The sequence below is a fragment of the Sitodiplosis mosellana genome, unplaced genomic scaffold (assembly GCF_009176505.1).
Source record: "Sitodiplosis mosellana isolate CC-2019 unplaced genomic scaffold, AAFC_SMos_1.0 Smas_scaffold_6064, whole genome shotgun sequence".
Taxonomy (NCBI): domain Eukaryota; kingdom Metazoa; phylum Arthropoda; class Insecta; order Diptera; family Cecidomyiidae; genus Sitodiplosis; species Sitodiplosis mosellana.
The window spans coordinates 5,677-17,141 of NW_022601305.1; the positions used below are offsets into that span (position 1 = coordinate 5,677).

The following is an 11,465-nucleotide window of genomic DNA, read 5'->3' on the forward strand; positions in this document are numbered from 1 at the left end:
GGCATAGTGGGAATGAAATCAGTTTCGTTTTACGTAGGAGGAGAATGAGTCTAATCATAGCAATGAGATCATCAATCAAGCAAGGGACATTTATCGGCTTGAATAATCACATCGTCAGTTACGCTGTTGGATTGAAGCAGAATCAAAGTGAATTTTGATAGCTCAAAAACCTGTCTTTAGTAGAATTGTTCTGTTGATTTCAAAGCTCATAAATTTCCTCAAGAAACGAGATCAACGCCTCGAAGAAAAAGTGTTGCCATGAACTTGTTTGGCAAAGGTGTTGGTATGAGTGGCAAATTGTTTCGTAGTCGTTCTGAGACGGAAGGAATGTCAAGGACATCTAGTCAAATATCAAAAATTAAGATGAATACATCTCCCATATTAAAATTGAACGTCAACTCTTTAAACAAATTGTTCGATTGGTTGACGTTAAAAGAGTTACACGCCTTAGCTCAAACGTGTCAACGATTTAAGGTGATTTGTGGTGCATACTACCTGTTAAACTATACGCCGAGTGCAGTGTGTATTGATGATGGAATTGTGGCGCATCGTCATCAATCGCGTGGTGTAACCTATGGTTATCAGTTAAATATATTCTGTCAATACATTGAGAAAATGATCATTCCGAGCGGATCACAAAATCAATTCCGTTATGCCGAAATGAATTGTGGCAAAGCCTTAACAGCCATTCGATTCGATGGTGTTGTGATGACCGAATCGAAAATCAAGTGCATCAAACGATTGTTAGCCAATGTGGAAGCCGTGGAAATTGTCGATTGCAAAATGTTCATCTATATCTATGAAGGTATTATCATCGATTGTGATCACTTGAGCATTTTGATGACAAAAAAAATAAAATGAATGAACTGTTTCCACTATTTTAGGATTTTTAAAGTACTGTCACAAGCTAAAGCGCTTAAAAATTCGGAATATTCAGTTCAACACATTCCTAAACAAGGACAAAGATTGGTTGCTTCGAAAATTTCCAACGCTCGAACATTTGGATTTCACCAAATGCAGCAGTATCAAACGAAGTGAATTGGAGGTACTTTTCAAACAGAATCCAAACATTCGCACCTTTGAACTGGATATGGATCAATTCTGGGAAAATAAAATGGTTTTCTTGGAGGCGTGCATCATGTGGAACGATTTGATTATTCATTTTCAAGACGCAAAAAACCCAATGACATCAACCATTTACAGTTTACTCAATACATTTTTCAATCGAGGCCATTTTAAACGGCTTCATTTGCGTTACAGTGAAGTTTTGAAGCAGCCGTTTATTGATCAAATTGCTTCATTGTATGCAGTCGACACGATACACATGAAGGAAGAAGCGGGCAGCTGGTTGCCATCATTGATCAATCTGAGGGAATTGTACACGTTTTGTGGAAAATTGAATATGGAGAAAACGGTTAGCAATCTGGCCAATCTTGAAAAAGTCGTCTTTTGGGAGGCAAATGTCGAAGATGTTCTAGCGATTGTTAGGAATTCGATGCGAATAAGGGAGATTAAAATTCGAACACTCAATGAGAAAGGACGGTTCAGTCCAAATTTTAATGGAAAGAATTTTTTCAATCAAAATCAACTGAATCTAACGGCTCTGAACGAGGAACGGAAGAAAATTCTCGGCGCCCGCAAAGTTTCCATTTTTGTGAATGAAGACATTTTTATTGCCACCAAATGGACTACCGGTGAAACCGTTCACAGTTTGATCGAACTTAAACGGGTCATGATGCACGAATGGAATGACCTTTTTCAAACATAATTTGATGGGCGGTGATTTTTTTGGGATTATTTATGCATTTGTTTGGTGTGACTCTGTTAAAAAATGCGTTCGGGCATGAAGTGAAGCATTTGCAATGCTTTAGTTATCTAATTGATTTGAGATTTTATTCATTTTAATAGAAAATTCATATTCTTTTTTATGAATTCGGTTTTCTTTTGTAAGAATCTTGAGTCTATGGTTAGACTGTTCAACACTTTGAACTTTTCATTCATTTTGAAACCAGAAATTATCCGACGACTCACTTGGTTGTAATAATTTATTTTAAAGTATTACTCATTTTCAGATAATTTCTATGCGTTGTACATGGTTATTCACTTGGGGTAAATCATCGTCGAAATATTCATGGATTTAGTCATACTCAAGATTAGCAATAAAACTTACGGGATAAGTCAGTTGAACAATAATTCATGAATCAAACGCACAAGCCAGTTAAGTTGATATCAGCAAATTATTCAAGCACAAATGTTCAGGTTTATCGAAAATTAAAAGAATTTTTGCCTATAAGGGTTCATAGTTTTATTCACTATTTTTCATAAGAATTTCAACTTCAATTTTTATGTTTGGAATTTATTTTCATTCCATTGTTTCACCGCCAAGTTCTTCGCGAGAAGTCTGAGTCATTCGATAAAAAAAAACACAGTTTCATTTTAAACGTACAAAGAAATTTCATCATTGAATTTCATATTTTAAACTATTTCTTTCTCAACTTTTATGATTACTTTAATCGAAATTTGATTTGAATGTACTCAAGTATTCGTTTAATTGAAATTATTTCAAAGTTATTTGTTTGTATTTTTTCGAGAATCAATAGCTTAATCTACGTTAACTTTGTATATCCGTTCAAATAAACAAATTAGAAAGAGGTAACAATTCAACAAGGCATAAATTCTAGAACGAATTCGATAAGCTCCTTATTGTTGATTGAAATGCATTTAAGAAAGATAAATTACAAGCATAAAGTTGATTGAAACGGTCTAAAATGCAAACTCAAAACAACGTCCAATACAATTTTCAATCATAAGTACAAATAGTAGAAATTGCTTATTGTTTTTGAACTATATCTTACAGTGTAAGATTCTTACACAATCCATTTTCTATCAAGTATTCAGAAAATTGAGCATTTTTTATGGAAAATCGAACGCTCAGTAAGTTCTCTATTTTAAACACATTTCATTTCTTCGTCTTCACTTTTGTGGCTTTCATCTTCTTGCTCTTCGGAGGATGGTGAGTAGGAAATGTTCAGAAGTGATTGACCCATGGAAATGTTGTAGCTTGCTTGTTTGAGCGATTTGAAACAGATGAATGCGATGATATAAAATGATACGAAGAGTACTGAAAAGGTAGGAAGGTAAGAAGGAAATAAAAATGAGTTAAAATAAATCGTCATTGATTTCAGTTGAAAGTGTTAAATTGAAACTATTTTAGTTTTTTTCATTGACGAAAAATGTTATTAGAACCAATAAATATTTTTATCATTTATGTCCATTCCAAGTTCAGCTTCAACTGAATCCGGTTTTAAAAGTCTCTAGTTTTTAACTTAAAACTAGTTCTAGTTATAAACTGAACCACATAAGTGGTTCCAATTGGAATCAATTGCGAATTTTATAGAGAAAATTCTTGTTACCTGTTGAGACAACCAAAGCCACATGTTCGAACTCCCACGTTGACACATCGAACAGTGTTTTGTATAGGTCGAAAAAGAGAATGATCATGCAAAAGGAAACCAAGAAGAAGGCAATTTGGACACTCCACCACATCAGACTCGCAAGCATACACTCCTTTACATTCTGTTTGAAAGAAATAAAACAATTTTGACTTGATAAAGTTTTATCTTTTTAATCAATGATTGGTTTGATTAAAATCATTGTTATAATGATATTTATGAATCAAACGATTCACTCACCTCAGAAACTCCATAGAGCCACATTATACAATTTAGCCAATTCAAAACTGTAACACGTTTAAGCAGAGTTAAGATCAATTGCGAATAAATTTCATTAGATTTCTTAATAGAAGAAATTACTTCAAAGCATTCGGTTATTTAGTGCCAATAATCATATAATGAATGAAAAACACTATCAAACAATTTCCTTCAATTGAACGCGTGAGAATAAAAGACTGACGCTAGCAGGTTTTTCGCGAAAGCGGGATAACAATCGGGTGCACGCAAAAGAGACATTTCATCGTGTTGCAACAAACAAAGAAACACCACAATGTTTACGAATATTCGATTCGTGAGTCGCATTTACATGGTAATCGATTGCTACGGCTGTTTGTTTTCGGAACTAAATGAAATGTCTCTTTTCCGTGCGACGGACTCGATGTGAGTGTTTTCAAAACACAGTCGTCACACATTCGTCGCAACAGGGCTGACTAATCCAATCAATTGCTTTCATATTTTATGTTTTGTTTGCCAAGCCAAATTTTTTGTTCAAAGAATACTTACATATTTCAATGAATACTTTTTTACTTCTTTCTGTTACCTAAAAATTAACAATATGATACAAAAATTGATTCCAAAGAAAAAGAGAGGCAATTATGGTAAGTTGAACATGTTTATTTTAATAAGAACAACAGAGCCGCTCGCTTCATTTCTGTTGAAAAACATTGCACACAAACACAAGGGAGTGTTAACACCCAGCTGGTTTGATAGCCTAGAATACAAATCCGGTCGAATTTGGTTGTCCGTGGATTCTCAGGATTTGGCCAGGTTTCAGCACTTCAATTTCTTTGCGTTGTGGTAAAATTCCATACAAAACATAGGGAATATGACTTTACAGATGCACATAAAAAAGGAAGCACTGGAACCTGGTCGAATCCTGAGGATCCATGGATCAGCTGAAATTTCACCGGATTTGTATTCTAGGCCATCAAACCAGCCGGGTGTTTACACTCCCTTTGGGAGTGACATCACGGTCCGTTTTGCCGATTTATCCAGCCGTATTCGAGATATTTCCATGTGTAAATATTTAATAATATTATATTCAATTGCATTGGCCAATATGGAAGACAATCGAGCGCCGGAAACTTATGCTGTTTCGCTCACACCTATGTGCAATTTTTACTCGTATCACAAGCTGTTGTGTTACGAACAACAGAACCGCTCGCTTCGTTCTTCTTGAAAATTTACGCGCAATAAATGTTGCACACATAAACAGGCATATGCACGTTTACAAGCCCGTCTTATGAGCGATTATGAATGAACGTATTGAGAAGAAGTGTCGCCAATGTGTTAATACAAATATAGCACACTCAATATTGTAAGGTACTCACTCAACACTACGTTCATTCATAATCGCTTGTAAAGCGAAACATGTTCAATCGTGTTCGTGATTGGGTTTGTGTGCAATGATTTTCAACAGAAACGAAGCGAGCGGCTCTGTTGTTCTTATTAAAATAAACATGTTCAACTTATCATAATTGCATCTCTTTTTCGACGACTGTGTTTTGAAAATACGCACATCGAGTCCGTCGCACGGAAAAGAGACATTTCATTTAGTTCCGAAAACAAACAGCCGTAGCAATCGATTACCATGTAAATGCGACTCACGAATCGAATATTTGTAAACACTGTGGTGTTTCTTTGTTTGTAGCAACACGATGAAATGTCTCTTTTGCGTGCACCCGATTGTTATCCCGCTTTTGCGAAAAACCTGCTAGCGTCAGTCTTTTATTCTCACGCGTTCAATTGATTTTCAAGCTTTGAACTTTGTTTTCCCAAAGGTCAACTCACCGCACAGGAAAATGGTGACATATTTACAGATTCGCTCTTTAACATTCAGGTACAAAATGAGAATTATATAAATAATCGAAACGATTGTGGACTGTGAGGCTGGTGTGAGTAGAACTTCGTAGATAAGCCATGTGCTTGCTATCAAAGACAACCATCCAATGCATATTCCGGTCGCTTTCCAAATGCTCCTTTTTCTTCGATCGCAACAACAAAATGTTTGAACGACATCCATTTTCAGCTCAGATTTTTTTCGGATTCTACCAGAATATTTCGGGAGACACCACCGTTTTTAATATTAGAGTATTTTCATTGAGCTGAAATATAAAATGCATTTTGGAGTAAGAAAAATCGAAAGGTTTCATTTCTAGTTTATTCATAAAGTTTTATTTCTATTACAAATTTCCTATTTTTGACCGAATGAAACACAGAAAATCGTCGTATGGAACAAAGCATTCACTCAAGGATTCGTTTAAGCGACATAGTTCTTTGTTTCAAAACAAACATCGAAAAATTGTAAACAGTGTATGTGTCACATTGTGCCTTGGTTGTTGTTCATCTGTCTCTTTCGGGCAATGATAACAGTGTTATCAAACCGCTCACATTGATGGCATTGAGCAGAAGTCAAAGCATACTTGCGTGATTCATACATTCACAATGCCAGTAATAATATACAATGTGTAACGTATAGGCTTCACTTTGAGCACTGGAATTTTTCGAAATTTGATTACTAGCGGTCTTTCGAAGAAAAAAAGGGAGTTTCTATCAATTCATAGATTATCATGCAGAGAGTAAATTTTAACGCAGGGACTAATTGTAAATTTTATGACTTATTTCCAAGAATCCATGAATTTATTCAAATAACACATATAGAAATTCATTTTTATTTTAAAATGTAACATTTCGAGGGAATTTTACAGTAACTTTCTTTGGTTTTGCTCTTGTTTTTCTTTAGTTTCATTTCAAACACTTCATCAAACGAAATCGGAGGATGTTCAAACTTGTCAGATCTATGTAGCTTATTATCGGTCAAATTCTGTACAGTCAGTCCAATATCACGTTTGTAACAACTTTCACACGCATTTTTTTTTTCATCCAACTTCGAAAAAGTATTCACGAATGAATTTTTTTCAATCTACTCAACTTTATCACGGAGGACGATAATCCGACAAGACACACTCCATAGACTGTGTATAACATTATTATACTATAAAAAGTCAATATGTCGAAAAAAGACAGTTTTTTTTGCGCCACTGTTTCTCATTTTTCAACTTCACCGAATTTTAATTTTTTCAAATATTCTTTTGAACCTTTCAGAAGATTTTGGAACTTGAAAAAAGTATTTGGAACTGCTATTGAATGTTTTTCACCTTCTTTCAACCACTAACTAACCATCTGTGTGTCATCCTACGGACTTATTGACCGATGTGTTACACACAAACTTCCCAAGTACCACCATCAACATCCGTCATCCAATTGCCAAACACACACAGACTTTCAATGAAACCACTTCCTTACCGAGTTCTTAAATGAAAAGCACGGAATATTTAAGTCGATCAAGTCATTTTTTCCTATTCAACCGCGTTTAAAACACTGTAGACAACTGAATAACAGATACTAGTTCACTTTTGAGCAGTGTATATTGCTAGGTGAATCGTGGAACTGATAATCTGTTCACGGGTTTATCTTATCATTGAATTTTATTTTCAAGCGTAATGAGAAAGTGAAATATTTTGAATGCTCAGAATGTTCAATGGAATTAGAAGCGATAATGAATTGTTGTCGGCATATACGAGCAGCCGTGACGAAATCGCAATTTGATTATCAAACTTTTGGATGAGTTTTAGAGTAGATTCTGTTCCACATAATTCGTAATATATGAGATGAGCAAGTTTCATTCCACTATAAAACAGTTGAAACAAAGAACGTGAGTTTTCGTGGCTCGTAAATTTCCAAAAAATCATCGTTCGTGAATAAATGAATATTTTTAGCGATACTTTCAACAATTTATTTTAAAAAAACATACTCCCCTCTTAACCTCAGTCAAAGTAACGATTCGCGTTTGTGTGATGTATCGCGACTTGTCGTAAAAATGTTTACACAAAATGCAGCCACTTGTAATGGATTGTCGTTATCGATTTAGACCATAAATCACTTTCTAAGCATTGGCCAGGTGTTCAGTTGCACAAAAGCTGAGTCATATAGTTTTGAATGAAGATGATTGATTCGAATTCCTGTATCAATCATTAGGAACATCAATTCATTCATTTATTCAATCATTTCGACTATTTTTAACAATAAAACAATGAAAATCCTTTTTGGTCTTCCATTTTGATCAAATTACTTGATTTTTCTTAAATTTTATAATAATTTATTAGTTGTTTATCCCAAAAAGTTCGAAAAACGTTCAACAAGTCTTGTTTTTTAATCTTTGGTCAATGCTGTTCAATGTTATTAGCTGACGTTACAGTTCCTGATTCGGTATTTCTGTGGGGCTATTCGTAAGGGATTTCCGTTGTAACACATCGACGCGATGATCAACATCGGCGCCTCCCTTCATCGTCTTGACACATATCACAGCAGCCACATAAAAAGTCACAAAAATCCCTGTGAATTGAAAATCAAAAGACAACAAATTGAAATTAAATAACGCACAATAGTAACACTCTTATACTAGTCCATTTTTTACAATTGGAAAATGAAAATTTGTGTAACAAAAACCTTTATTTTTTTAATTTTTGATCCAAAAAAGAAATTGTTACTGTTAACCTGCTCAACATTTGCCAATAAAATAAATAAATAAAATAAAACCTGTTGCTAGACAATGAAGCACAATTGCAAAAACGAAAACAGTAGTGTTATCCGATTGTTTCCATCGTTGGATTATTTCGTTTAAGACACTGGTGCACGTGTACGGAAAGAATATGAAGAGCAAAACAATGGTCCACCAAAAAAGGCTTGCTATCAAGAATGGTCGGTTTTTCTGTTGAAAAGATTTTCGTTTCAGAAATGTACTAGTTCTAAAAATATATTAGATTAGACTCCAACTATTGCCATGGGCAACATTTATTTTACTTTGCAAAAATTCTTCAATGGAAGTAATGGTCTATATGACGAAAAATGTGTGCAAATTTGAACAGAACGCTAAAGTACGATGAAGATTTTGGCGGTGAAATATAACGTATTCGCTCGCACCAATGACAGTTAGTACGTCAACGAGGTATGATAGCTGTTAGTGCGAGCGGGACACCGTCAATATTTTGCAAAAGTCTTGAGCGTTCTTTGAATGTTTCTAAATCGGGACGAATTCGAAAATTATTTACCTTAATAATACCGAAAAACCAGCTGGGCGATGAAAACAAATTGATCACTGTAATGATGATACATTAGCGATTGCTTCTCATTTCGAGTTACAATTCAATTGTAAAGCAGGTTCTCACCACATAGCATCTTGACAATAAACTCTTTAACACACGGACAAGTCTTGAAAATGAACATTGCATATAGGTACTTCATCAGTCCACCAACGTTTGAAGAGATAGGTTCATTTGTACGAAATATTTCATACGCAATCCAAATGCTGCCAGCTAAGGTCGAACTGCCAATGGTAATTGCGACAATCATCCAGAATGGACTGTTCTTCAACTTAAAGCCAAAACATTTGTGAACAATTGTCATATTTACAACCAAAATCGATTGAAATTTATGCAAATGAAGAACACCAAAAATTCAATGATGAAAAGCGATAAATCAACTCGAATGGTTGAAGCCAATACAACATCGAGCGTAAATTATATATATTCGAAGGAAATTTTCTCGACACACAAATATTATTATTTTTAAAATCACAAACAAAATAAACTTTTCTCCAAAAAACGCTATGTTCTTGTTCCAATTGCTTACCAAATACTGTGCCTTGCATCATGCAGTATTGTGCTGAATTCTTTGTGATCAGATAAGATAATATTATCGTGTTATCAATAAAATTGATTATTCAGAAACGGAAAATGTATGATTTTACTTGTCCACACATTGTGATCGTAAATGTCAAAGTGTTGTTTAGTCAAATTGACACATGACATGGGGGGAACAACAAGCGGAAACCAGTAAATGGAGAGAAAGCAAATAATAAAAAAAATTCTTCATAATATGGTTGATATTTGATTTGTTTTAAACGGTAGTCTTTGAAATACTCTTAAATCTATTTTTTAGAAATAAATTCATGCGCTTATTTTGATGTTTTGATTCCGTCCTTCGGTTGTTTTAGGTGACTTGGAATTCGTCATGTGTGTTTCGACCGTTTAAGCTTTGTAAAAGATTGTCGACTTGTAGGAAAGGATGGCAACTACGTAAAACCACACCGATATCCCTGGAAATGAAAAATAAATATGAATCACACGTGAATATTTTCGCCTTTTTCACACTGACGGTACGTTTATGGAATGACACACAAAAACAGCCAGGGCATACTAACTACACACGATACAAATCGATTTCTACCACATTGTATCCAGCTGGTGGTGTGCTCAGTTTGTTTTTGTGTGAGATAGCTCAGTGTTGGTGTTAATCATTCATTGTTTTATATGAAAAATGAAACTTTTTATAAATACCTGTTGCTAAAGCCAAGTAAATAGTTGGAAAAAGTGAAGAATACTTCAATAAAAGGAGGAAATGGCAAAATAAGGCGGTCGTGTAAAATAGAAGACCCACTAACATCAGTTCATTTATATTCTGTTCAGAAAAAAATCGAAATTTCGTTCAGAAGAAATCATTTTGCGTAAAAAAAAAAGGTCATTATTTTTTGAGGTGACCGAAAAATGTACAGTTTTGAGACCAAGGTGAAGAAAGAGAAAATTATTTTAGTTAAAATAGTTAAGCTCAAAAACTTCAAATCACGACTGAGGTTTTGCCTCATATTTGGATATGTCAAATTTCGACACTTTCTTACTAGCTGTTGACATATCTCGTTGACGCGTTAGCTGTGATTAATGTCATGTTCAAAGGATGTTCTTTCTTGACCAAGATTTCATTTACCTTCGCTAATCCATATATCCAACTGAGATTCGCCACAATAAACGCTCCTGAAATATCATCGAATGAACCGATAAAGTAGGAAAAAGTACAACTTCAGTTCTAAAATATTCTTATTTGGCTGAATTTGTACTTTTTCTAGCTTAAATGCAAGATTATTAAAAGAATTTCAAAAATTTTCTCTAAAACTTACCGCACACGATTCTCAATTTGAATGGATTTTCGAAGAAGGTTTGTGATTCAGATTTCGGCATTAAAAAACATTTAACAAGAAAACAAACACTCGCCACCAAAGCTAAAGTGCCAACCAATTGGCCGTTGATCTTCCAAAATCGGTTATTTTTCAAACTCCCGTCAAAACCACAACAAAATTTAACTTTCATCTTCTTAATTGATTCAAAATTATAAACTGAATTGAGCCAAATTAATGAAATTAGTTTCAATTTTTTTTTGATTTACTTGGACTATATTAGTTTTTTGGATTTTGAATTCAACTTGTCTTTGAAAAATGCTCAAAATGTGATCAAAAACCTTCTTCAGTACATCGAAATCACAAATGAATCAAATTTGGCGCAAAATCGTTAAAATCTCGTGCGCCAAATTTCTATATTTTTTTATCATTTGCAATGACTGCGTCATCAATATATGTCACTCATCGACCAATCTGAATAGAAATTGATAGCACTTATCGAAGATTGTATCTAAAATAAAGGCTTTTGTGTTGAAAAACTTTAACAATCAATGTTGTTCGTGAAGAAATTCTTTCAGATTTTCTTAATCGCACATTGACAAGCTGTCATTTTTGGCAATTCTTTCAATTTGATACAAAGCAAATGAAGAAGAAGTGTTCTTATAAAAGGAGTGACTTATAAAACAACGTACAGCCAAAACAAAGGGTTTTTCAATTGAGAAGAA

General features: G+C 34.2%; 4 protein-coding genes across 6 annotated transcripts; 1 reads left to right on the forward strand and 3 right to left on the reverse strand.

Moving 5' to 3' along the window:
• The first annotated feature begins 205 nt into the window (after positions 1-205).
• On the forward strand, positions 206-2,844 carry LOC129573403 (uncharacterized). Its single transcript, XM_055453893.1, has 2 exons — positions 206-805; positions 885-2,844. Exons 1-2 carry the CDS (start codon positions 259-261, stop codon positions 1,766-1,768), a joined length of 1,431 nt encoding a protein of 476 aa, XP_055309868.1. The 5' UTR covers positions 206-258; the 3' UTR covers positions 1,769-2,844.
• Positions 2,291-7,195, reverse strand: LOC129573404 (uncharacterized). Of its 3 annotated transcripts, none has more exons than XM_055453894.1 (5): positions 7,038-7,188; positions 5,523-5,836; positions 3,693-3,739; positions 3,414-3,576; positions 2,291-3,121 (listed from the first exon to the last, which is right to left on the reverse strand). In XM_055453894.1, exons 2-5 carry the CDS (start codon positions 5,752-5,754, stop codon positions 2,949-2,951), a joined length of 615 nt encoding a protein of 204 aa, XP_055309869.1. In that variant the 5' UTR covers positions 5,755-5,836; positions 7,038-7,188; the 3' UTR covers positions 2,291-2,948. The 3 variants fall into 3 exon arrangements, with proteins under 3 accessions (XP_055309869.1, XP_055309872.1, XP_055309870.1); XM_055453897.1 differs by having other exon boundaries at positions 2,949-3,121; positions 6,912-7,195; XM_055453895.1 differs by having other exon boundaries at positions 2,949-3,121; positions 6,890-7,195.
• Positions 7,196-7,750: 555 nt separating this feature from the next.
• Positions 7,751-9,431, reverse strand: LOC129573405 (uncharacterized). Its single transcript, XM_055453898.1, has 4 exons — positions 8,960-9,431; positions 8,843-8,889; positions 8,331-8,502; positions 7,751-8,126 (listed from the first exon to the last, which is right to left on the reverse strand). The coding sequence occupies exons 1-4, from the start codon at positions 9,195-9,197 to the stop codon at positions 7,984-7,986; spliced, it is 600 nt and encodes a 199-aa protein (XP_055309873.1). The 5' UTR covers positions 9,198-9,431; the 3' UTR covers positions 7,751-7,983.
• A 247-nt stretch (positions 9,432-9,678) lies between these two features.
• LOC129573409 (uncharacterized) lies at positions 9,679-11,165 on the reverse strand. Its single transcript, XM_055453902.1, has 4 exons — positions 10,744-11,165; positions 10,554-10,600; positions 10,130-10,250; positions 9,679-9,888 (listed from the first exon to the last, which is right to left on the reverse strand). Exons 1-4 carry the CDS (start codon positions 10,931-10,933, stop codon positions 9,821-9,823), a joined length of 426 nt encoding a protein of 141 aa, XP_055309877.1. The 5' UTR covers positions 10,934-11,165; the 3' UTR covers positions 9,679-9,820.
• Positions 11,166-11,465: the final 300 nt, after the last annotated feature.

Excerpts from the sequence above, each read along its gene's own strand:
- LOC129573403 (XM_055453893.1), top strand. The coding sequence starts at position 259 with ATGAACTTGTTTGGCAAAGGTGTTGGTATGAGTGGCAAATTGTTTCGT. Across the intron at positions 806-884 it reads GTTCATCTATATCTATGAAG|GATTTTTAAAGTACTGTCAC; the intron begins GTATTATCATCG and ends CCACTATTTTAG.
- LOC129573404 (XM_055453894.1), bottom strand. The coding sequence starts at position 5,754 with ATGGATGTCGTTCAAACATTTTGTTGTTGCGATCGAAGAAAAAGGAGC. Across the intron at positions 3,740-5,522 it reads TGTCACCATTTTCCTGTGCG|TTTTGAATTGGCTAAATTGT; the intron begins GTGAGTTGACCT and ends AACGTGTTACAG. Across the intron at positions 3,122-3,413 it reads GGCTTTGGTTGTCTCAACAG|TACTCTTCGTATCATTTTAT; the intron begins GTAACAAGAATT and ends CTACCTTTTCAG.
- LOC129573405 (XM_055453898.1), bottom strand. The coding sequence starts at position 9,197 with ATGACAATTGTTCACAAATGTTTTGGCTTTAAGTTGAAGAACAGTCCA. Across the intron at positions 8,890-8,959 it reads TATTGTCAAGATGCTATGTG|TGATCAATTTGTTTTCATCG; the intron begins GTGAGAACCTGC and ends TCATCATTACAG. Across the intron at positions 8,127-8,330 it reads GCTTCATTGTCTAGCAACAG|GGATTTTTGTGACTTTTTAT; the intron begins GTTTTATTTTAT and ends TTCAATTCACAG.
- LOC129573409 (XM_055453902.1), bottom strand. The coding sequence starts at position 10,933 with ATGAAAGTTAAATTTTGTTGTGGTTTTGACGGGAGTTTGAAAAATAAC. Across the intron at positions 10,251-10,553 it reads GGATATATGGATTAGCGAAG|AATATAAATGAACTGATGTT; the intron begins GTAAATGAAATC and ends TTTTCTGAACAG. Across the intron at positions 9,889-10,129 it reads TTACTTGGCTTTAGCAACAG|GGATATCGGTGTGGTTTTAC; the intron begins GTATTTATAAAA and ends TTTCATTTCCAG.